At 44.2% G+C, this 25,172-nt stretch overlaps 1 protein-coding gene across 15 annotated transcripts in view; it reads left to right on the top strand.

The window, feature by feature from the left end:
* The window catches only part of IFT122 (intraflagellar transport 122), a 73,369-nt gene that overhangs the window by 4,856 nt on the left and 43,341 nt on the right, over positions 1-25,172 (top strand). For 14 of the 15 annotated variants that reach the window (XR_014823822.1, XR_014823820.1, XR_014823818.1 and 11 more), the window contains exons 2-8: positions 6,529-6,595; positions 7,922-8,006; positions 13,208-13,286; positions 15,334-15,410; positions 17,565-17,631; positions 18,481-18,627; positions 21,795-21,870. Coding sequence is in view for 5 of the 15 variants with exons in the window: in XM_021069363.2 (XP_020925022.2) it covers positions 6,529-6,595; positions 7,922-8,006; positions 13,208-13,286; positions 15,334-15,410; positions 17,565-17,631; positions 18,481-18,627; positions 21,795-21,870 (598 nt within the window). In the remaining 10 variants the exon portion in view is untranslated. Of the gene's footprint in view, positions 1-6,528; positions 6,596-7,921; positions 8,007-13,207; positions 13,287-15,333; positions 15,411-17,564; positions 17,632-18,480; positions 18,628-19,716; positions 19,894-21,794; positions 21,871-25,172 lie in introns of all 15 variants that reach the window. The other variant, XM_084989487.1, reaches the window with a different exon arrangement.

Here is a 25,172-nt window from a genome sequence, read left to right on the forward strand (position 1 = left end):
CAAAACTCAAGAGGGAAAGACTGAGAGACAGGAAGTCCTAGGTCTGTTACCACATAGTGGTGAGGAAGCTGAAGGACTCAGGGTTTGTGTTTGCTTCTGTCATGAGGTGTTCCCAGCTGGGGAGGGATAAGCTTCTCCATCAGCCAGCTGTTTGACAGCAGACAGATTACTCACCTCTGTACTTCAGTTTCCTCATTGATAAAAATGGGCCAATAGTGCTTGGCCTGTCTTATGTTAGCATAGGGTCAGAATGAGATCATGTAAGGTTACATTATTTTTTTTAGTTGATTTGCAATGTTGTGCCAATTTCTGCTGTACAACAGATTGACATATATATGTGTATATATATATATATATATATATTCTTTTTTTGTATTATTTTCCATCATGGTCTATCCCAGGAGATTAGCTCTAGTTCCCTGTGCTGTACAGTAGGACCTCATTACTTATCCATTCTAAATGTATTTAGTTTGTGCAGAATAGAAAGCTTTGCAAACCACTTAATTTACATCTCTTAACCACAAACTTCCAGTCCATCCTATTCCCTCCACCCTCCTTGGCAACCACAGGTTTGTCCTCTATGTTTGTGAGTCTGTTTCTCTTTTGTAGATGGGTTCATTTGTGTGATATTTTAGATTCCACATTTAAGTAATAAGTCATATTTGTCTTTCTCTTTCTGACTTATTTCACTTGGTATGAGAATCTCTAGTTGTGTCTGTGTTGCTGCAAATGGTATTATTTTGTTCCTTTTCATGGCTGAGTAGTATTCCATTGTACCACTGTATACATGTACCACATCTTCTTAATCCATTCATCAGTCAATGGACATTTAAGTTGTTTCCATGTTTTGGCTATTGTGAATAGTGCTTCTATGAACATAGGGGTGTGTGTATACTTTTTTTTTTTTTTTTTTGGCTGCACCTGTGGCATATGGAAATTCTTGGGTCAGGGATTGAGCCTGCACCATAGCAGTGACAGTGCTGGATCCTTACCCACTGAGCCACTGGGGAACTCCCTGCATGTTTTTTTTTTGTTGTTTGCTTTGTTTTTTTGCTTTTTAGGGCCACGCTGGCAGCACATGGACATTCCCAAGCAGAGGTCGAATCAAAGTTGCAGCTGCTGGCCTATACCACAGCCACAGCAATGCTATATCTGAGTTGTGTCTGCAACCTACACCATAGCTCATGGTGACACCAGATTGTTAACCCACTGAGCGAGGCCAGGGATCTAACCTGCATCCTCATGGATACTTGTTGGGTTTGTAACTGCTGAGCCACAACAGGAACTTCTGCATGTATATTTTTGAATTATAATTTTGTCTGGATATATTCTCAGAAGTGGAATTGCTGGGTCACATGGTAATTCTGTTTTTAGTTTTCTGAGGAACATCCATACTGTCTTCTGTAATGGTTGCACCAGCTTACATTCCTACCAACAGTGTAAGAGAGTTCCCTTTTGTCTACACCCTCTTCAGAGTAGACTTAATAATGATGGCCATTCTGACCTGTGTGAGGTAGAATTTCATTGTAGTTTTTTTTTTTTTTTTCTTTTTTAGCCACCCCATGGCATATGGGGTTCCTGGGGCAGGGATCAGAGCTGAGCTGCAGTTGCACCCTATGCCACAGCACAGGATCCTTTAACCCATTTTGCCAGGCCAGGGATCGAACCTGTGTCCTGGCACTGCAGTCAGTGCCAATGCCATTGTACCACAGTGGAACTCCCTCGTTGTAGTTTTGATTTGCATTTCTCTAATAATTAGTGATATTGAGCATCTTTTCTTTCTTTTTTAAAAATTTTTATTGGAGTATAGCTGACTTACAATGTTGTGTGTGTGTGTTTAATTTTATTGGAGTATATTTGACTTAAAATGTTCTGTGAGCATCTTTTCATATGCCTACTGGTTATCTGTGTATCTTTGGAGAGATATCTATTTTTTTTTTTTTTTTTTGTCTTTTCAGAGCCGCACCCACGACATATGGAGGTTCCCGGGCTAGGGATCTAATTGGAGCTGTAGCCGCCGACCTACACCAGAGAGAGCCACAGCAACGTGGATCCGAGCTGCGTCTTCGACCCCACAACCTCATGGTTCCTAGTCGGATTCGTTAACCACTGAGCCATGACATGACGGGAACTCCTGGAGCGATGTCTATTAAGGTCCTCTGCTCATTTTTCAGTTGGGTTTCTTTGTTGTTGTTATTGTTGTATGAGCTGTTTGTATATTTTGCAGATTAAGCCCTTATTGGTTGCATTGTTTGCAAATGTTTTCTTCCTTATGTTGTCTTTTCGTTTTTATGATTTTCTTTTTTTTCGGTCTTTTTTGCTATTTCTTGGGCTGCTCCTGCGGCATATGGAGGTTCCCAGGCTAGGGGTCTAATCGGAGCTGTAGCTGCCGGCCTACACCACAGCTCACGGCAACGCCAGATCGTTAACCCACTGAGCAAGGACAGGGACCGAACCCGAAACCTCATAGTTCCTAGTCGGATTCGTTAACCACTGTGCCACGACGGGAACTCCTATGATTTTCTTTACTGTGCACAAGCTTATAAGTTTAAGTCCCATTTATTTTTTTATTTCTATTGCCTAGTGAGATTGATGTAATAAAATATTTGTATGATTTATTTCAGGGAATGTTTTGCCTCTTTATTCTTATAGGAGATTTTATGATGTCATGTCTTATATTTAAGTCTTTAAGCCACTTTGAGTTTATTTTTGTGCATGGTGTGAGGGTGTGTTCTGAGGTCATTGATTTATGTGCAGCTGTCCAACTTCCCCAGACCACTTATTGAAGAGATTGTCCTTTTCCCATTTTATATTCTTACCTCCTTTGTAGAAGATTAATTGACCATATGTGTGTGGGTTTATTTCTGGACTCTTTATTCCATTGATCCATATATCTGCTTTGGTACTAACACCATGCTATTTTGATTATTGTAGCTTTGTAGTATTGAATGAAGTCTGAAGTCTGGGAGAGTTATGCTTCCTGCTTTGTTTTTTTTCCCTCAGGATTGCTTTAATTTTAGCAATCCAGAGTCTTCTGTGGTTCCATGTAAACTTTTGGATTATTTGTTCTAGTTCTGTGAAAAATGTCATGGATAATTTGATAGGGTTCACATTAAATCTGTAGATTGCTCTGGATAGTGTGGCCATTTTTTTTTTTTTTTTCTTTTAAGGGCTGCATCTGCAGCATGTGAAAGCTCCTAGTCTAGGGGTTGAATTGGAGCTGCAGCTCCCAGCCTACGCCGCAGCCACAACAACACAGGATCCGAGCCACATCTGTGACTCGTGCCACAGTTTGTGACAATGGCAGAACCTTAACCCAATGAACAGGGCCAGGGATGGAACCTGCATCCTCATGGATACCAGTTGGATTCTTAACCTACTGAGCCACAGTAGGAACTCCAGTGTGGCCATTTTAACAATATTAATTCTTCCAATCCAAGAGCATGGGCTAACTTTCCACTTCTTTGAATCCTCTTTAATTTTATTTATTAATGTTTCATCAGCATGTAAGTCTTTCACCTCCTTGGTCAGGCTTACTCCTTGGCACTTTATTATATTTTTTTGGTGTGATTTTAAAAGGGTTTTTTTTTTTTTTTTTAACTTTCCCTTTCTGATATTTCATTGTTAGTATACAAAAATGCAACCAATTTCTGAATGTTAATCTTGTGTCCTGCTACTTTGGTGAATTCATTTATTAGATCTAGTAGTTTTTGTGTGGAGTCCTTTGGATTATTTGGATATGTATAGTATCATGTCGTCTGCATATAGTAACAATTGAGCCTCGTCCTTTCCAATTTGGATATCTTTTATTCCTTTTTCTTGTCAGATTGCTGAGGTTAGTACTTCCAATACTATGTTGAATAGAAATGGTAAGAGTGGGAATCCATGTCTTGTTCTAGATTTTAGCAGGAAGACTTTCAGCTTTTCTCTGTTGAGTATTATGTTGGCTGTGCATTTGTGATAAATGGTTTTTATTATTTTGAGATCTTTTCCCTCTATACCCACTTTGGTAAGGGTTTTTATCATGAATGGATGTTGAATTTTGTCAAATGCTTTTTTGCATCTATTGAGGTGATCATGTGGTTTTTGACTTTTCTTTTGTTAATGTGGTATATGCCATCGATTGATTTGTTTATGTTGAATAAAGTTACACTTTTCAACAACTCTTAACTCTTGAATATGTGTGAAGAATTATTTTCATTAAAGGAAGCTTCTGAGGTTAATGGAGCCTATATAAAAAACTCTGAATTCTACATGTAATGCCCTGGGTAAATGATAATACCTTTCTTCCTGCCACTTTTGTTTTTCTTGGCCACACCTGTGGCATGTGGAAGTTCCCAGGCCAGAGATCGAACCTGTGTGACAACAGCAACCCAGACTGCTGCAGTGACAACACTGGATCCTTAACCCGCTGTGCCGCAAAGGAACCCCCTTTTCCTGCTGGTAAAACATGGAGTTTCTCTGTGGCTCACAGGTTAAGGATCTGGCTTTGTCACTGCTGTGGCTTGGGTTCAGTCCCCCAGCCCAGGAACTTAAACGTTTTGTAGGTGCGGCCAAAACAAACAAAAAAACCATGGAGACTCTTGCTAATTATTTTGTCAACTGTGGCATATGATAATAATAATGATAATGAAGGCCATAAAGTATAATGGTTAGAGCTTGGGCTTTAGAGCCAGACCACTGGGTTTGAATTCTGTCTCCACCTCCACTCTACAGCAGTTTATTTTATTTATTTTATTTTTATTTAAAAATTTTTTTATTGTTATTTCCCCAATACAATTTTTTTTCCTACTGTACAGCATGGTAACTGTAGCAGTTTATTTTTAGGCAAGTTAACTTCTCTGTGTGTTACTTTTCTCATCTGCAAAGTAGATATGGCATTGCTGTGAAGATTGAGTTAACACATGTAAAGCATTTAAACTGTACTTTGCACACAAATAAATGTGCTTCATATAAGTCACTATAATTAAAGTGTTGAGAGTAGCAGAGATTTGTTATATTTGACATTAATTTAGGAGAGTAGAAGGGAGGAAAGCACATACTCTAGAGTCAGATTTAAAATTCTGCCCTTTCACTTGTTGAATGTGTGATGTTGGGCAAAATACTTGACCTCTCTGAGCCATGGTGTTCTCAACCCCAAAACTGAGTAGTAGTTCTTACCTCATAGAATTGTTGTGAGGATGAAATAAAATAATACATTTGAAGAGCTCAGCGTGGGACATCCCTGTGGCAAATGTTCCAAGTACTGTATCAGTGGTGTGTATTTCTGGAACACTCACGGGAACCAGGTTAATTTATCCCGTGCTAAACTTTTACAGTAGGCCATCTTGGCAGCACTGTCCAGTACATTTCAGGCCAGGGATCGAACCCCTGCCACAGTAGCAACCCAAGCCACTACAGTGACAATGCTGGATCCTCAACCATTGTGCCACAAGGCAACATCCCCAGTGACTAGGATCACCTGAATAAATGAAATTCTCTGCTTGAGGCATTCGAGAATCTTTGTAATAAGGCTCAGCCTGGTTTTTTTTGTTTGTTTGTTCATTTGTTTGTTTGCCTTATGTCTCCTTACTGCCATGCACGGAGCCAAACATTGCAGTCAAATTATATTATTTAGATATTTGTTATCCCACCTTGATGTCTTTGCTCATTCTCTTTTCTCTGCCTGAAATGCTGCGCCTACCCCTCCTCCTCCTAAGTGTCTGAAAAGCCCTGCCTTTTATTATTTCCTCGATGAAGCTTTTTCTGATCCTCTCCAACTCAGAACATTGTAGGATTCCTACAATATGTGCTTTAATGTATCTCCTAAAACCTTTATCACAGTATTATTCTACATTTCATCTAATCTAAAAGGTCACTGATTTATAAATATCGTTATTTTGCATATGACTAAGGAAGCAAAAAATGCCACCAGCTAAACTGACACATCATCAATTATAAGACACATCCCAACATCAGAAATGTTAAAATGTGAAAAAAGGTATAATTTAGAATTGCTGACATGTGGTTCTCTGTGAGTATCTCAGCCTCTTCTTCCCATAGGATGGCCATTTCCTCGAGGGCAGGGAGGGACTGTGATTCTCTCATCCCATATCTGTTAGTTGTAGCGCCTGAGAGGCACTCTTAGTATCTGACTAGTTGGAAATAGCAATGATATTTTAATAAGTGACCAATTTTTGAGAGACATGTGGATTTACTAGCCTGCACACATTCTCTCAGTTTGTGTAGCCTTTATGGTATTATTAGAAGAGTTAGTATCCTTGACTGTTGACACTTTGAATCATCTCTGGCCTCTGACTTCTGGGCAGGTGGAAATTGGAACATAACGCTATCTGCCGAGTGGATTGTGATCGAAGGTGTGGTGGTTGAATGGGATTTGCAACCAAATGTAATTCTTAGCCATTATTTTTCTCCCCCATGCACAAGCAGCATCTCTTGATGGAAATAAAGTTTGCTTTCCTAACCGTTAGCAGACCTCATCATTTTGGTTCCTAATTGTCCTTTTGTTTTGTCTTGTCTCCTGTTTAGTATATATGACCTCGCATTTAAGCCTGATGGAACTCAACTGATTTTGGCTGCAGGAAACAGATTACTGGTAGGATTTTGTCTGAGTTTCCTTTCTAAGTGCTTTTTTTCCTTTCCTTCTTGTAAGTGCTCTGAAATTTGGCCCTTTTTTTTAAGATAAAAAAGGCAAGGGCGGAAAAACCAGTCATTACTTTTTAATAGGGAAGGAAATGGGCTATTTAAAACAGGTAAGTAAACTGTCTATCAGATAGGAACCTGTGAACAATACCTCCTATGGAATCATTAATCTTTCCCTTTCTACTTTGAGAAATCCATGAAAAAGTTGCAAATAACTAATCAAAATGCCTTTGAAACTGAGTTGTTGTCAGTTTGAATTTTCTCCCCCTGGAAAATTGAAGCAACAGGACTGAAGTGGCTCCCTCCATGAAAAGCTGGATACCCTGACCCTGACTTTGAGGCACTGGCCTACCTAAACTATTGCATATGGATGCCGTCCTATTTTTCTTATTTTCAAAGAATATAAGCTCCCTCTGGAACCCAGCCTAGTGTATAAAAGTCATTTTCAGAGAGTTATTTTGACCTGGAAACCTTTGTATGATCTCCCTTTCCTGCCACGTAAGTTTGCTTCCTCTGGCTCTGTTGTCTCTAGATATGCACATGCCTGAGCTCCATTCTCTACATGGTAATAAAGCTGTGGTTAAGTTGTTCCACAGACTTCTTTTTCTCCAGGGTAAACAATCCAAATCCTTTTAGATTTTTCCTGTAGGTTATCTTCTCAAACACTAACCATTTCTGGAGGGTTTTGCCTTTATTTCTCAGATGGTGTGTTTTTTAAATCTCCACATATTTATAGATGTTGCACAGCCGTAAAACCCTAAATCCATGTTACAATTGGATTTTATAACACTCCCTCCAGTTTACAAACCCAGAGTTCAGGTATGTGACTTTTAACCTCTCGGTGGCAAATATGAAACCTCTCTCTGTGATGTTGGTAGGGGCAGGGCTGTGCCTGGGATTTAGTCATGATGTAGCTGGGCCCTTTGTGTGGCTTTATTGGGGAGGGGAGGGCCTAGCTTGATTGGTCTTTTATCCAAATTCACGCAGGGGGAGTGAACTTTGTAGAGAAGTTCCACAGAAAGAACTTTTGCTTCTTGAGCATTATTGACACATTCCCATCTGTGTAACTCACAGAATCAGGACCTATACTTCTTGGGTTTCCCAATTTTAAGTCAAGTCACATTCTTTCTGGTTTCTTGGTGCAGTTTTTACTTGATACAAATTTAGACTATTGACAAATATTTTATTATGAAGACACATTTTGCAGCAGCAGCCTGCAGGCATCTAACTAATGTATGCCACGTGGATAATCTGTATTTTTGTCTCTCTTTTTTGCCAGGTTTATGACACCTCTGATGGCACCTTACTTCAGCCCCTCAAGGGGCACAAAGATACTGTGTACTGTGTGGCATATGCGAAGGATGGTAAGAGAGCTGCTGCAATTTATAGTCTATTCTGGCCTCGGAACCACTCATTTCTCTCCTTAGTTGCGCCTTCATTGTGTTTGGTGAGCGCAGGTTAAAACTTGCAGTTTCAGAAGATAGTTCAGTCTCTTAGGCTTCAGTTAAGTTTTTGAGTTCAAAAAGTATTACTGAGGCCTGTCTGTGTGCCAGACATTGTTCTAGCTGCTTGAGATACTCCAGAGGACAAACACAGGTCCCTGCTTATAGGGGGCTTGTATCTACTGGGGAGGTCCGGGGGTGGGGGAGCAGGAGAGAGTATGAAGGAAGATGTGCAAAAAACGCAGTGTGGAGGTAAGTGGAACAATATGCTGGAAGGTGTAAGTGTTAAGGAAGAAGAAAAAGTAGGGCAGAATGGGAATGGGGAGAGTTGAGAGTACTGGCTGGGGGAAGGCATTGATTTTACAGGGCAGTGAGTGTGGGCTTATTTACAGGGACTGGTGAATGAGGACTTGAAGGTGGGGAGATGGTGAAATAATGACTATGAGCATTGGGGTGGGGGAGCAGAGCCGTTGTGGAACCCTTGTGTGGAGTGTGCTCTCTTGGGTTGGGGCAGAGAGAGTGAGAGGGAGAGGTGACAGGCTGGGGTGGCCAAATCATGCTGGCTGTCCTAAGGAGTTTGGCTTGATTCTCAGTAAAAATGGGGAACCACTGAAGAGTTCTGAGCAGAGGAGAAATCTGATCTGATTTATATTTTAAAAAGATCCTTCCAGGAGTTCCCGTCGTGGCGCAGTGGTTAACGAATCCGACTAGGAACCATGAGGTTGCGGGTTCGATCCCTACCCTTGCTCAGTGGGTTAAGGATCCGGCGTTGCCGTGAGCTGTGGTGTAGGTTGCAGACGTGGCTCGGATCCTGCGTTGCTGTGGCTCTGGCGTAGGCTGGTGGCTACAGCTCCGATTGGACCTCTAGCCTGGGAACCTCCATATGCCGCGGGAGCGGCCCAAGAAATAGCAAAAAAAAAAAAAAAAAGACAAAAAAAAAAAAAAATCCTTCCAGAAGTTCCTACTGTGACACAGCAGGATCGGCAGCATCTTGAGAGCACTGGGACGTGGGTTCGATCCCTGGCCTGGCACAGTGGGTTAAGGATTCAGTGCTGCTGCGGCTGTGACTTGGGTCATGGCTGCAACTTGGATCTGATCCCGGGCCTGGGAACTCCATATGCTGCAGGGTGGCCAAAAATTAAAATAAATAAATAAAATTTAAAAAATCCTTCTATTGTAGTTCAGGGAACTATATTCAATATCTTACAATATAATGAAAAGAATCTGAAAAAGAATATATAAATATTTGAATCACTTTATACCAAAACTAACATAACTATACTACAATTAAAAAAAAAAGGATCCCTCCATCTGCTGTACTAGGAACATTTGCAAGGGGCGAGGGTTGGGGCAGAAAGTTGAGTGAAGGAGCATCACCCAGGCAAATTTTAAAACTCTGGTGATGGTGGCTTAAATCTCTGTGGGGACAGAAGTGGTGAGAAGCGGTCAGATGCTGGAAATAGTTTGAAGGTGGGTTGCCTGACAGATTGGAGGTGGAGTGGGTAGAAACAAGTCAGGGGTGACTACAAAGTTTTTGACTTGAATGACTGAAAGGATGGAATTGCTTTCCATGGAGATGGGGAAGGCTGCAGGCCAAGAAACTTAGTGGAAGATCAGGAGTTCAGTTGTGGGCATGTGGAATTTGGGAGAGGGGAGCAGAGATGGGATCCAGGGCATGATGGGCATGGTGGAAGCTGGCTGATTTCACAGTGGGTGCTGGCAGTGGGAGTGTGTGGTAGTGGGAGGCTCATGGAAATTCCCTTCCATTCTTTCACTGAAGCAGGAGGTAGCAACATCTGAGTGTGGGAAAGAGAAGGAAGTGTCTGGGGGGCTCAGTGAATGGCCCTGGGAGATGTAGTGAGACCCCAGGTCCACCAAGGACCCATCTGAAGCAGAGGAGGTGGAGAGTTAGGTGTCACCAGAGTGGTGGGTGTATAAGTACCTCTGCAGATGAAGTCAGAGGGCAAGGAACAGAGGAAGGGTTGTGCACCTTGACCTTATATACACCTTATGTACTTTACTGTCAGCTGAGTAATGAGGGGTGAGAGGCGAAGAGAGGGTGGTTTTAGCGGGGTTGAAGGATAATTGGAGTTAGGGTACCAGGTAGGGTGAGGAAGAGGAGAGGTGTTAGTCAGACAATGGGTGCCTGAAACTGATACTGAGAGTTTAAAATAAATCCATGCTGGAAGTGCCCATTGTGGCTCAACAGGTTAAGAACCTAGCTAGTATCCATGAGGCTGTGGGTTCCATCCCTGACCTTGCTCAGTGGGTTAAGGATCTGGAGTTGCCATGAACTTGAATGACTGGTGTAGGTCGCAGACGTGGCTTGGATTGAGCATTACTGTGGCTGTGGCGTAGGCCCTCAGCTGCAGCTTTGATTCCACCCCTAGCCTGGGAACCTCCATATGCTGTGGGTGTGGCCCATAAAGGAAACATACATGCACACATACCTACATAAATTCGTTCTGCCCACAGCATGAACTTGGTAGGAAGAACGTGGACTTTGGGATGAGATGGCTCTGAGTTCCAACGCCAAAGCTCTGTGAGTTTGAGACTGTTATTGGTGCTCTCCGATTTTGTTTCCTCATGTGTTAAATGGACATAGGATTAGAGAGGACAGCCTGTGACCACTGCCGAGAAGGCACAGAATCAGAGTGCCACAGTGCTTAAATAAACTTTGGAGAGCAGTTTCCAGGTTTTAAACTTCCTTTAGATGATGGACCTCTTTGAGAATATTTTGAGAGCTGTGGACTAGAAAAATGCCCATTTCACATATACGAACAATTTTGTGTGCATAGTTTTAGTCTGACCTAGCTTAATCTCTTGATGTTAGACCTACATGAAGACCTGGAGAAGTCATGTAACTTGCTGAGGTCATGCTGCAAGTTAGTGGCAAAGATGGCACTTATTCTGGCCTCATGGTCATGTGTGCTGGGCCACAGTAGTCATGTTTTATTAACTTGCGTTTGAGTTCAAGTCAGAGTAATACTGTGGAGAGCCCTGGGGGCCTTGGAATTCATAAGCCTAGGGCCTCTTTGGCCTGCAACACCATCAGGGCCCTTGGGGATGTGAGAGCAAGACCTGCCATCAGTGGCATTTGTCAGCCCTTAACGGAGTCCTGACACACATGTCATCACGTCTGATCTCCAACAGCACTGTGAAGCAGGCAGGGACGGGATCGCAGCTCTTCCCACAGATGAGGAGCAATTACAGGTGACAGCGGCAGAGCTGGGCCTGGCCTAGAGCCCTTGTTCTTTCCAGTGTACTGTGCTGCCCTTTCGTGACACTTAGGTGGTGATAAAGAAGTCTTTTACTTCCTCTACACTGGTCTTTCCCCCTTGGGTTTAGAAGTGAGGAGACACTGAATTACAATTTTGCTCTTTAAGTCTGCTTGTTTCCGATTTCTCCCTTAGTTTAATAAGTATTTATTGAGCAACTGTGATACAAAGGTAGGTAAGAACTAGGTTTTTTTTTGTTGTTGTTCAGGAAAAGCAGTACAAGACAATATGAGGAAATAATAGTAATAATTATAGCTAACTTTCTTTAGCATTGGTTCTATGCCAGGCAGTGTCCTAAGCACTTTAATCTCATTTAATCTTCACAACAACTATGAGGTAAGTACTGTTGTGGCATCCTTTTTCAAATGAGGAAATGAAAGCCTGGAAATGTTCACTAGCTAGTTCCGGGTCCTACAGCTGGTAAGTGACATCACTGGGAATTCCAGTTCTGACTCTGAGCTTGTAGCTCAGACTCTGCATTACCTGCTGCCTGCACATGTGGGGAAGGAGTGACAGAAATAACAAAGAAGAGCAGCTCCTTTTTATTTAGTATGTGCAGCTGTGTCTTGGGGCTCATGCTAATGTCTGCTGGTTCAGCTATTATGAAGGGTGCTTTATAGATAGTATCTTTTTTTAAAAATTTATTTTATTTTTTTTTTTATTTTTGGCCACCCCATGGCATATGGAGTTCCTGGGCCAGGGATCGGATCAGAGGAACAGTTGCAATCCACACTGCAGCTTCGGCAACCCCAGATCCTTTAACCCACTGTGCCGGGCTGGGGGTGGGGATTGAACCTGCGTCCTGTTACTGCAGAGATGCCTTCAATCCCATTTTGCCACAGTGGGAACTCCTGCAGATGGTATCTTAGTTGACCTCCACAAAGAGCCTCTGAGGAAGATGTTGTTTTTCCCTTTGTTTCAAATGAAGGCATTGAAAGATTCAAAGAGCCTCAAAATTAGGTCCCTCATTCACAGGGCCCGCTTTTTTCCCTCACCACGTTGTATTTGAATTGGATTAATGTATTTTTTGTTGTTGTTGTCGTTTTAGGGCTGCACCCACAGCATATGGAGGTTCTCAGGCTAGGGGTCTAATCAGAGCTGTAGCTGCCAGCCTACACCACAGCCACAGCAAAGCAGGATTCAAGCCTTGTCTGCATCCTACACCGCAGCTCATGGCAACACCGGATCCTTAACCCACTGAGCGAGGCCAGGGATTGAACCCCCATCCTCATGGTTCCTACTTGGATTTGTTTCTACTGCGCCATGATGAGAACTCTGGATTAACTTAATGCCTATTTTCCCCACTAGACAAAACTCTGTGAAGGTAGGATCATGTAGGGGTTTTTGTTTTCTTATTTTCGTCTTTTTTTCAGGGCCGCTCCTGAGGCATATGGAAGTGCCCAGGCTAGGGGTCGGATCAGAGGTGTAGCCACTGGCCTACTCGACAGCCACACATCTGTGACCTACACTGAAGCTCATGGCAACATTGGATCCTTAACCCACTGAGCAAGGCCAGGGATGGAACCCGAATCCTCAAGGATACTAGTTGGGTTCATTACCACTGAGCCACAATGGGAATCACTGTGTTTTAAACACTCCTTGATCCTGAGCACAGAACATGATACTGGGATGTGATAAGCCACCAGTACACCTTTGTTAGTGACAGAGCAGGATATGAACCCAGACTTCCATCTCAAGAGTACTGCCACCCACTACTGGTAAGAAGAAATAGAGAAGCAACTAACACTACTAGGTACCTTAAAGAAATACTTTTCTAAGAAATACTTTCTGGAAAATCTTGCTTTAAAATAAATGTGCAATTTTTCTTTTTAAAAATACTTTCAGGCAAGCGCTTTGCTTCTGGATCAGCTGACAAGAGTGTGATTATCTGGACATCAAAATTGGAAGGCATTCTGAAATACACGTGAGTAACTGTTTAGGTATATGGCATTAGTAGTTTGACTCTCATCTTATTAGGTGACTGGAGCAAAAGCCCCTTAGAAAGCATATAAGAACTTTTTTCTCTGCAGCTGAACTTGAGTTGTGGGCTCTGTGCAGGCTGCAGAAAGGTTGGGGAGTAAGTAAGTGAGGGAATGTTTCTTGAGCATTGCTCGCTAGGCCAGCACTGGCCAAGGTATTTGGACAGAGCTCCATTTAGTTAATTTGACCTCATAGACTCCATCTCCCCCCAGCCCCAGGCTGTCCTCTCCCAGTGTCTGAACTTCAGGGAAGGGCCTGCCATCCACCTGGTATCAGGCTTTGCTTTTGTTCTTCACATCCCCCCACCTGGAGACCCCCTCCTCACTCCACAGATCAGATGTGCTGCTTCTTTGAAGCCTTTTCTCCTCCTCTGGTCTTGGTAGTCTCCTTCAAGATGTTTCTCACAGCTGTAGGTTTACACTTGTCTCCTGTCAGCCTGTAAGCGACATGCAGGTAGATGCCGTGTCAGTATTGCCCACCCTGTGTCAGCAGTGCCTAGTACAATGCCTGGCCCATAGTGGGTACTCAGCAAATGATTTTTTCTTTTTAATTGTGGTAAAATATGTATAACATAAAACTTATCTTAATCATTTTTTAGTGTACGGTTGAGTAGTGCTAAGTACATTCACATTGCTGTGCACCAATCTCCAGGGCTCTTTTCACCTTGCAGAGCAGAAACTCCCTGCCTACTGAATGGTCACGTCTATTCCCCTCCCCCAGCCTTGCACCTCCTTTCTACTCCCTGTCTCTATGACTGTGACTAGTCTGGGGACCTTATATAAGTGGCATCCTCCAGTATTTGTCCTCTTGTGGATAGTTTATTTCACTGAGCCTGACATCCTGAATGTTTACTTGCATTGTAGCACATGTCAGAATTCCCTTTTGTTTTCAGGCTGAATGATCTTCTAGTGTATGTATAGACCACATTTTGTGTATCTGTTCCTTTGTTGTTGATGGACATTGTGCTGCTTCCATCTCTTGGCTGATTTGAGTAATGCTGCTGTAAACCTTGTGCACATACCAACAAACAACTGGGTTTTTTTTTGTCTTTTTGTCTTTTCAGGGCCACACCTGCAGCATATGGAGGTTCCCAGGCTAGGGGTCTAATTGGAGCTATAGCTGCTGGCCTACGCCACAACCACGGCAACGCCAAATCTGAGCTGCGTCTGTGACCTACACCACAGCTCATGGCAATGCCAGATCCTTAACCCACTGAGTGAGGCCAGGGATCGAACCTGCAACGCATCGTTCCTGGTCGGATTGGTTTCTGCTGCACCAAAATGGGAACTGCCCAACAAACAACTTTTGAATGAATGAATGAGGTCATAAATACAGTGTTAGCCAGAAGTGGAGAATTAAAACTGAGGCTGGAAGTTCCTGTTGTGACTCGGCAGTGACAAGCCCAACCAGTATCCCTGAGAATATGGGTTCAATCCCTGGCCTCGCTCAGTGGGTTAAGGATCCAGCATTGCTGTGAGCTGTGGTTTAGGTTGCAGATGCAGCTTGGATCCTGCATTGTGGAAAGCAAACAAACAAACAAACAAACAAACAAACAAACAAAAAATGATGCTCAGAGGCCACAAGTGACATGTGACTTGCTCAGCTTTCATCGCTACCTCAGGTGTTTCTAGATCTTGGTCTGATATCATTTTACCCCCATTCTGTGCACCTGGCGCTACAGGCCAGGCCCTACATCATTCTCTTACCAGCTGGCCAACAAGCAGTGGCCAGCATGCTGTTGGAGGAGGAGGCATTAAGCTAGGCCAGTCTGGTGGTGGGTGATGTTTAAGAGATGGACGTGCTTGGTGGGGGGCAGCCCAGGAGGAGAGGCCTCACCCTTGTGCTCTTCATTGGTCACTTGCCTCAGAACTCATGGTGTGCAGCTAGAGAGGCTGTGGGCTCATCATTAAATCTCCAGCCGTAGCCACTGAAACATTTGTGGTTTGCTGCATGATAGATTGCGTGATAATCTACAGTCGTTTACTTCCCAGGCATAATGATTCTATCCAGTGTGTCTCCTACAACCCCATCACCCACCAGCTGGCATCCTGTTCCTCCAGTGACTTCGGTAGGTTCTGATTCCCGATGTCTTATCCTGGGATAACTCAAAATTGGTGAAAAATGCTGAAATCCATCCAGAACGTGGTGGTTTTGTCCAAGAGAGTTAATGCTACTTCTCTCCCTTCAGTGGCTGAAGGGAGGCTTACTATTGTTCTTTAAATAGGAACCAAGAGATTGAAGGACACGGAGTCTGGTAAGGAACCTGGGAGCTGGAAGAAAGGCCCTGGGGAGGGAGACAGCAGGAGGGATGGGAGAACACAGGCTTAACTCAGAGTTGCTGCCTCACTCTGGCAGGGACAGTTTAGTGTCCCCACCTTTGTTTTCCCTGGCATCTGTATATGCATGAAAAGCATCAGTGGTGCTTCTTGGTGCAGCATGTCACCATTACTTGTTTGGTGGCTGGAGCTGTCTTTCCTGAGGGGTTGCCCACCCCTACCCCCCTGCACTGGCATGGCCCTGGCACAGAGGAGGGCAGTGAGGGGTCACCCAGGCAGGGCGGGAAGGCAGCCAGAGGCTTGCAGCTTCTCTGTTCAAGGTCATCAGTTCCGTCTTCCTTGCTGAGAGATGGTGGGTACAACAGAACAGCCATTGTCAGAGTCGAGGAGAGACCTTATCTCTCTCTGTCCCCTTCCTGCCATCAAAGAGCTTGTGGGCAGAGGCAGGTGGAGAGGTACATTTGTAAAAATAGGTTAAGTGATCATATTTGCTGGATTTTTGTGATGGGTCAGGCACTGTTCTAAGGGCTAAAATGAATACCCATTTGAGCTCCTTGACAACCCTGATGTCAGGTATTCTCATCCCATGCCACTGATGAAACAGCTGGGGCTTAGAGTGGTCCAGTAACTTGCTGAAGGCCACCCAGCTGGCAGGGCATGGAACCTAGGCTGGGCCACTGTATGCAGAGCCAGCTTTGGTCAGAACTGCTGGGTTGGGGGGTCCTGGAGGGAGACGTTTCTTCCAGCTGGAGGCTCTTACAGGCTGGGTGAAGCACAGAGAATATGTGCACAGGCTGAAACATTGGGGGAGGCATTCTGGAGCAGGGGAGAGGGGGAACAGTTTTTTTTTTTTTTTTTTTGTCTTTTGTCTTTTCTTGTTGTTGTTGTTGTTATTGTTGCTATTTCTTGGGCCGCTCCCGCAGCATATGGAGGTTCCCAGGCTAGGGGTTGAATCGGAGCTGTAGCCACCGGCCTACGCCAGAGCCACAGCAACGCTGGATCCGAGCCGTGTCTGCAACCTACACCACAGCTCACGGCAACGCCGGATCCTTAACCCACTGAGCAAGGGCAGGGATCGAACCCGCAACCTCATGGTTCCTAGTCGGATTCGTTAACCACTGCGCCACGACGGGAACTCCGGAAACAGTTTTTTGATGTTGCCCCTTGCTATGCAAATATATATCTGCCCTTGATTTACCTTCTTGGCCATGCTTCATGGCTCAAGCAGAGTAGAATTTCCTTATGTTGCCCAGACATACACCTGATGTGGGGCAGAGTCACTGGCAAGAGGGAGCAAGCTGAAGGTGGCCAGTATGCCATGAACAAGGCACAGCCCACATAGGGTCAGGGGAGGAGACTGGATTTTCAGAAAGCATCAGGCATTACTTTGAATGCTAAGTTGTGCATTGTTAGCAATGTAATAGTTATGCACTATTTCTTTGAGTTAAACCCCTGAAAAGTTGGCTAGAAATTCAACAATATATCTTAGTCTTTATTTCTTTTTCTTTTGAAATAACTATAAATTCGTAGTAAATTATAAGGATAGTAGAGAGGTCTTGTGTACCCTCTATCTTGCTTCTCCATGGATACATCTATGTAACTGTTGTATTATATCAAACCCGGGAAAGAGGCCTGGCATAATGTGTGTATATAGTTCTGTCATTTCATCACCTGTGTAGATTACCCTCTTCACAAAGAGGCTCCTTGACCATCATCTCCCCGCCTCCTGTTATCTCTAACCGCTGGTACCTGATGGTCATTAACCTGTTCTCCATCTCTGTACAAAATGGAATCATACAGTATTTGATCTTCTGAGATTGGCTTTTTTCACTCAGCATAAAGCCCTGGAGACCCATCTAAGTTGTAGTGTGCACCAAGAGTTTGTTCCTTTTTGCTGTTGAGTAATATTCCTACTAACCTGTCTTCTATATTATTTTGCACTGAAGGCTTGTGGTCTCCTGAACAGAAGTCTGTCTCCAAGCACAAATCCAGCAGCAAGATCACCTGCTGCAGGTAAGTTAAGGGCAGCTGTGAAGGTAGTTTCATGTTTCTTGCTCTTCAGACTCAAAATCTGGTTTGTTCATACAGTAGAGAAGGTCTTTTACTCCCTAGCTGGTGTAGGCCCCGTGTTCCCTCTTTTCTTTCATAGTTTCCTTAATGGGAAGAACCTGTGCTTTGATTATCACGCAGAAGAGAACTGCAGGTTGCCTTTGTGTGATTATCTAGCACCAGCTTCTTCAGCCTCTAGCTGTGCTCTGGGGAGGCGAGGCTGTCCTTGTCCAGGTAGCATGTGTGCTGGAGAAAGCATGGGCTTTGATCCTAGATCTGGATTCCAATCCACATTCAGTGGCTGATAGGCTCTGTGACCTCAGGAGGTTCCTCATTTGGCAAATGGGGATTAAGATGCTGAATTGATAGGGCTTTTGTGAAATGCACGTAAGCTAAGGAGTTTAAGGCAAGCAGCACAGTGCCTGGCATATGGTACACACTGTGAAGCCTTTCTTTGATTCAGCATCTGTCAAGCACCTGTTCTAGAGGCTGGGAATAGCTAGAGGCAGAATTTGCTCTTAAGTAGCTCTGGAAGTGGGAGCGGGGAGTGGAGAGTGGCCCAGTAATGCAGGCGGAGCAGAGGGCCATTGTTCACAACAGAAACAGGGTGTGCCAAGGAGCAGGTGCTCCTGCCTTCACAGCTCGCCATTTGATTTTGGGAAGAAATGAGACCTCTGATTCCTACAGCAGGACCTGGATGAGCTCAGTTATTGCTGCCTCATCAGACTAATTCAACCAAGGCATCAGCCTCACTGGTTTTACCCTCTGTGTGTTCCTCTCCCCTCCCCGTGACCTTTGTTGCTATTCGAACAGCTGGACAAATGATGGCCAATACCTGGCTCTGGGGATGTTCAACGGGATCATCAGCATACGGAACAAAAATGGCGAGGAGAAAGTGAAGATCGAGCGCCCAGGGGGCTCCCTCTCCCCCATATGGTCCATCTGCTGGAACCCTTCCAGGTGACTGGACAGCTGTCCTCCTCCTAGGCAGGTCCTCCTTCGAGGATGGCCTTCCTCAGTGGGCTGAGTTCTGTCCCCTTCCCGGGGGCTCCATGATTCAGAGGCGTCTCACCCCAGTTGACTGATCTGTTTTGGAACCTATCCATTTGAATGGAATTTTTTAAGAGCCCATCTTGAGTTTTGTCATGAATTCCAAAAAATTTAACTGAGCAGATGAGCTATCTAGGCCAGCCCAAAATGTGTGTGTGTGTGTGTGTGTGTGTGTGTGTGTGTGTGTGTGTGTGAGTGTGTGAGAGAGAGAGAGAGCGAGAGAGTGCACACATGTGTGTGTATGTGACTCAGGAGGGCCATTTCCTTATGAACTAATAGCTCACCTCTCTGCTGTGGCTTCACTTTGGCTTTTCTCCTTTTCAATTCTTCCCTCGAAGTCTGGGCAGAGTATTTGCCCACTTAATAATAAATAGCTTTTTCATGAGCCTTTTTTGCTGCCCTTGCCAAAAAAGTCAAAATTAGGCATATATTTCCAAAGCCTGTAGTTCCACAAAATATTGGCATCTACCTTCTCAAACCTTATACATACTTTCCTTCCTATGCCCATGTAATTTTGACAGTAGACTAATAGCTTTAGATCCTCTTGTATAATCCTGTAATATTTACTCAACCACCACTCTCCACCTGCCCCCACCAGAGTCCTCTGGAGGTAAAGGACTTAATTGTTTACAGCCCAATGTCATTTTATAGGTGGTGCTTACTTGATTTAGAAGGTTGTTTAATTTCATTGCCTTTCTTACATCAGATTATTATACTTCTTCCTGAATAATTTTGTCCAACCCAGGGCTGTACCATGTGTATCTAATGCCTTCAAAGGCCATTAGCCTAGCCCAGGGTTCCTGTTGTTTGATTTTTGTGGCCACAGATGACTTTGCGGCTTCAGGGTACCATTTTTAATTCATGAGAAGCAGGATGCCCAGTGTACCTGGTTGCTGTCCTCTTCCGGCAGGGTTCAGGGGCTTCTTGACAGGTTTTGAAATTATAGCTTTAGTGTAGTTCTAGGCAACGTGATTGTGAACAACTGCTTACTGTCTGCAGCCGATGGGAGAATTTCTGGATGAACAGAGAGAAGGAGGATGCCGAGGAAGTCCTTGTCAACAGATATTTTCAGGAAATCCCTTCAGTTCCGAAGTCAGCTGTGTACAGTAGTCAGGGTAGTGAGGCAGAGGAGGAGCAGCCTGAGGACAAGGACGACGGTCCCAGGGACGACAACTCGTGAGTGTGTCCTGGAGCCAGGACCCTCCTGCAGGGTCAGCCCCCACCACAGCCCTGCCGAGGCAGGTCCTGCTCAGAAGCTCTTTACTAAGAGGGCCCCGGGGGATTCTCCAACATGGGGGTCCCAGCCTTCACACTTGTGTGTGGGTTATAAAACACTTCTTTGAGACACGTGAGGAAATACTGAAAAGCCTAAAGGAGAAAGTTTGACTTTTCTGTAAAACTCCATCCCCTCAGGAAGGCATGGTTAGCATTTTAGTGTATTTCCCATCAGTCTTTAGTGCATTAATAATGAACTTAATTATACCCTCCTTCCTTTTTTTCCACTTAACATCATAGAGTGAACTCTTTCCAGTAATGCTGGAAAGTAATGAACATGACTTTAGTTGCCTACCTAGTATGCTTGGCATGGATGCACCGTAGTTCACGGAACATTTCCTCTCTTAGGTCACCTTTGCTAGCCTGTTTCCACACTGTTCCTCACCTTGCATTTGCTAGGACACAGGTCAGAGAGGAAGTTCCATCTTTTCCATAGTCCTCTTGCCATATCCTTGCTGTCTAGCCGTCCTTCCTCCTCTTCAGTAGGGAACAGCATTGGCAGGCTGCAGTGGGGGAGCCAGGATATTCTGACTGGACAAAGTGATCCAGCTTAGGACTTTCTCACTGTTCTGTTGTGCTTGGGGTTCCTTGGAAGCAGGAGGTGGGGTGGAGAAAGAGAGGAAAGGGTGGGCTTCAGGTCCCCATCTCTGCTTCAGCCAGAGCAGACCTTTTAACTGCTTGACACAAGTTTTTGGTTTGGTAAAGAATCCTGCTCCCCAGGGGGAAAGGGAGCAGAGGAGGTTGAAAACCACCCATCCTGCTTTCCGTGGCTGAACCCAGCCCAGAGTTGTGTGTGGTCTCCGCAGGAGGGCTCACTGCAGCCAGGCCCCAGGATCGTGTTTGGAGTCCAGTGCCATTCTCACCAAGTCCACCTGTGGTGCTGCCCATCACTCTCCATCTTCATCTTTTTCCCCTCAGTTAGGAATTAGTGCTGATGTGATTTGCCATTCTGCCGCTCTCAGCCTAGGATTTTCAGATAGGGCTGTACCATGCTTTGCCTGCATATCTCATAGTGCTGCCAGATGACCTCAAGGCCTTGGGCTCAAAAAGCTGGAATTAATGAACAAAAGGAGGCACATTAGGTGGGTTAAGACCAGGACTCAAGGGCAGGGAAGGTCTCTCTCTTGACCTAGATTCCTGAGTAGTCTGATCCCCAGCCTTAGCTGAGGAGGTTCCTCCTGTGCTGGCCCACAGCCCCAGTTCCAAGACACTGAACCCTAAGGCACGCAGTTTTCAAAGGCGGTTGTTGCTCTTGGAGCTGCTATTCTCTTTTATTAGATCCAGTCAGAAATGAGTTCACCTGTGTGAAAACCCCAACTGTGAGGGAGCCTAGCTTCAGGTGTTCATTTCCATCTCAAGGAAGAGCAAGCAGGGTTCCCCTCTGTCATTAAAAAATCAGACGGTCCACACCTTCCCACCCTAGAAGACACATCTCTAGTGCTCTGGGGTCTGCAGTCCTGCTCTTTCCTAGCCTTGCTCCTGGGAGGCTTTGGAAGATGATATCGCCTCCTCATATGGCAGTGTCCGGGCTGGGGCTGCACAAGCCACCTTCATGGGAGGGCGGGAGTTAGGTGAAATAAGGTCCAGGGAGGGCTGAGCCTTACCTTGCCTCTTCCCATGGGACTGGTTGATGGATTGGGCCACATTACCGCTTTTAGCCTCTGTACTCCTGTACAACATTTGGCAATCTGACAGCCTGGCCAGGGCTTTTCTTTTTTTTCCTGTTGTTTGTTCAACCCTGAGGGCTACACTCATCAGCATGCCATGGCCCCTCATAACCTCTTTTGTCTTCTGTTGATTAGAGAGGAACATAATGACATCCTGGCTGTTGCTGATTGGGGACAGAAACTTTCCTTCTACCAACTGAGTGGAAAACAGGTATGCGGCTCTGTACAACTGTGGGAGATACAGTTTCAGTTGTGCCTGTTTTAGTCTGTTGTCATGTTTGGAGATTATATCATTAGTAATTATACTCTCTTTTTGTTAGCTCCTATTTATTGTGCATTTACTGCGATACCTGGTCCTGTGCTCAATGCTGTACATAACTTTATCTCATTCAATTCTTACAAAGCCCTGTGAAGTAGCTACCTTGTTTATCAACTTTTTAGAAATGAGTAGACAAGACTTAGAGTAGTGGTGTTCCCATCGTGGCTCAGTGGTTAATGAGTCCGACTAGGAACCATGAGGTTGCGGGTTTGATCCCTGGCCTTGCTCAGTGGGTTAAGGATCCGGCGTTGCCGTGAGCTGTGGTGTGGGTTGCAGATGTGGTTCGGATCCCGCGTTGCTGTGGCTCTGGTGTAGGCCAGCAGCTACAGCTCCGATTCGACCCCTAGCCTGGGAACCTCCATATGCTGCGGGAGCGGCCTAAGAAATGGCAAAAAGACAAAAAAAAAAAAAAAAAAAAAAAAGACTTAGAGTAGTGAAATAAATATTATGCCCAAGGTCCTGCACTGCTAGTAAATGGTGGCACCTGGGATTGAAACACAGCTTGGTCTCTAAAGCCCTGGTCTTAGTCATGACCCCAAGTTCCTGTAATTGCTTTATTCATTTTATTTTCATGAGCAGCCGCTAGGCCAGCTCTTCGTATGTTAGGAGCTGCTGTAAGTCAATGCCTCTCCTGTGCGAGAGCTCGCAGGCTCTTGTTGGCGTATCGAGTAGGGACGGGCTCCACAGCCAGCAGTCCCAGTGCAGTGTGATATGTGGCAGAAGAGCTGTACAGAGGGACAGGTGTAAACACGCAGAGATGACAGCACTGCTTGGTGGAGACAGGAGATTGTTTAGAGGTGACCTTTGAGCAAGCCAACCAGGAGTTTGCCAGGCAAAGGAAACAGTATCTGCAAAGGCAGGGAAGAATGAAGTTCAGGGAGCAGTAAGTTGTTCTGGGTGACTGGATCCCCAGACTTGTGGATAAAGATGGAGTTAGGAAGATGGGGACATGATTGTAAAGGACCTGAATAGTGTGAATAAGAAGTTTCAACATTGTATGCTGTAAGTATTCAGGAGTTGTAGATCCAAATAGGGAGTGACCTGGTCAGATTGCTATTTCAGAAGAATTTCTTGTTTCTATGGAGAGTGGATTAAAATAGAGCCTGGTCGTAGGAAAACCTGTTAGCAGGCAGGAGACACTGAGGATTAGAGTGAAGGTGGTGGGGGCAGCTTGCACCACATCCAGGCAGGTGAGAACTATAGCCTGTTCAGTGGAACCTTTGTTTAATAGCATTGTTATTCTACAAAGAATGTCCTGCTGGAAAGGAAAGTTTTCAGGTAGTATAACTTACCTTTGGCACCATTTCTTCTATCTCATCTTACTTTTGGTCATTTCTTTTATAATTAAATAAAGAAAAAAAAAAGGTAGTGGATAGTGAAGTTTTCTCGGTTTCCCATGGCTGATTTCCTGAAGCCCTCATTTTTATTATTTTGTATCTAGCCCTGTCTCTATATATTTCTCCATTTAATGTATGTAGATCATTATTCAACAGATATTTATTGGCATATCTACTGTGTACCATAAACTGGGTGTGGGTATTGGAAGTCCTGGAAACAAAAGTCCTTGCTACACAGGGAAGGAATGGGGTCTTTTGCTGTGGTGATAGTGAGACTTTCAGCATGGTGGTCAGGGCCAAGAAAAATATCTTGCATGTACGCAGCTCTAGAGCTTATGTTCTGGCCCATAGTTTTTAAATGATAAACAACCTCACTCTCCTGAGATAGCTTATTTGGGGCAATAAAATTGTTTCCTTAGTAGTGTAGTATCTTTTACATCTGGAAAGATTTAGAATTAAATATAGGGTGATGAAGTAGGTTAAACCTATACTTTTGTGTTAGGCTTGAGTATAATGTATATTTTTTGCATTTTAAGTGTTGTAATTTTTTTTTCTGTCTTTTCAGGGCCTCACTGGCAGCATATGGAGGTTCCCAAGCTAGTAGTTGAATTGGAGCTGCAGCTGTGGGCATATACCACAGCCACAACAACGCAGGATCTGAGCCGAGTCTGCAGCTTACACCATAGTTCATGGCAATGCCGGATCCTTAACCCACTGAGTGAGACCAGGGATTGAACCTGTGTCCTCATGGATACTAATCAGATTCGTTTCTGCTGAGCCATGATGGGAACTCCTTAAGTGTTGTAATGTTTAAGTGAATCTGGCTTAATAATAATAACAGTGAACATTTATTGAGTTTCAGGAGTTGTTTAAACTCTTTATAAGTTTAACTCTTTTAATCCTTATAACAACTCTATGAGGGTATGTACTCTCAACACCACTTTACATGAAAGAAAATTGAGGCACAAAGAGGTTCAGTAACTGCCCAAAGATGGATCACAGAGTTTAGTTAGTGGCCAGGTCTGGACTGGAACCCAGCCAGACTGGTGCTGGAGTCTGTGTTAGGCTCTCTCTCAGAGTTGTCTTGTGATGATCAGTTAAAAGTTGTAGTTGAGGAGTTTCCATTGTGGCTCAGTGGTAAAGAACCCAACTAGTATCCATGAGGATATGGGTTCCATCCCTGGCCTTGCTCAGTGGGTTGAGGATCCGGTGTTGCCATGAGCTGTGGTGTAGGTCACAGATGCAGCTCGGATCTGGTGTTGCTGTGGCCGTGGCATAGGCTGGCAGCTGTAGCTCTGATTCGCCCCTTAGCTTGGGAACTTCCATATGCCATACCTGCGGCCCTAAAAAGACACAAAAAATATAATTGATCAATTTTATTCTTCTAATTTTAATTGTAAAGATATAAGAAATTTTTATTAAATACCTAAGCAACATTGGAATGTTAAAGAGATTTATTATATTTTTTGCCTTGAGGCTGTGGGGGAGATCACGGAACTTCTTAACACTATACATCTGTCCGTTCTGTCACCAAATGGGGAAATTTTTGTTTTCTTTTTTATGGCTGCAGTTGTGTCGTGTAAAGTTCCCAGGCTAGAAATTTGGGGAAATTTTGGTTAATTCTGTAAATAATTTTTCTCTTCCATTCTCTTCTGTCCTTCTGGGACTCCATTTACACATGTTAAACCTTTTAACATTGCTCTCCAGGTCACCAAGGCCCTGTTCACTTTTTAAATCTTTTTTTCCCACTCTGATCTTGAAATTGGAGGATTTCTGTTGCTCAGCCTTCAACTTTACTCTTTTTTCATTTATAATATTTTCAGTAAGCCTATCCAATGACTTTTTGTTTCATTTATT

This window comes from Sus scrofa, chromosome 13 (assembly GCF_054392235.1).
Source record: "Sus scrofa isolate SSC_HxYL_T2T_F1_AM1 chromosome 13, Sscrofa_HxYL_maternal_Yorkshire_Landrace_v2.0, whole genome shotgun sequence".
Lineage (NCBI taxonomy): Eukaryota > Metazoa > Chordata > Mammalia > Artiodactyla > Suidae > Sus > Sus scrofa.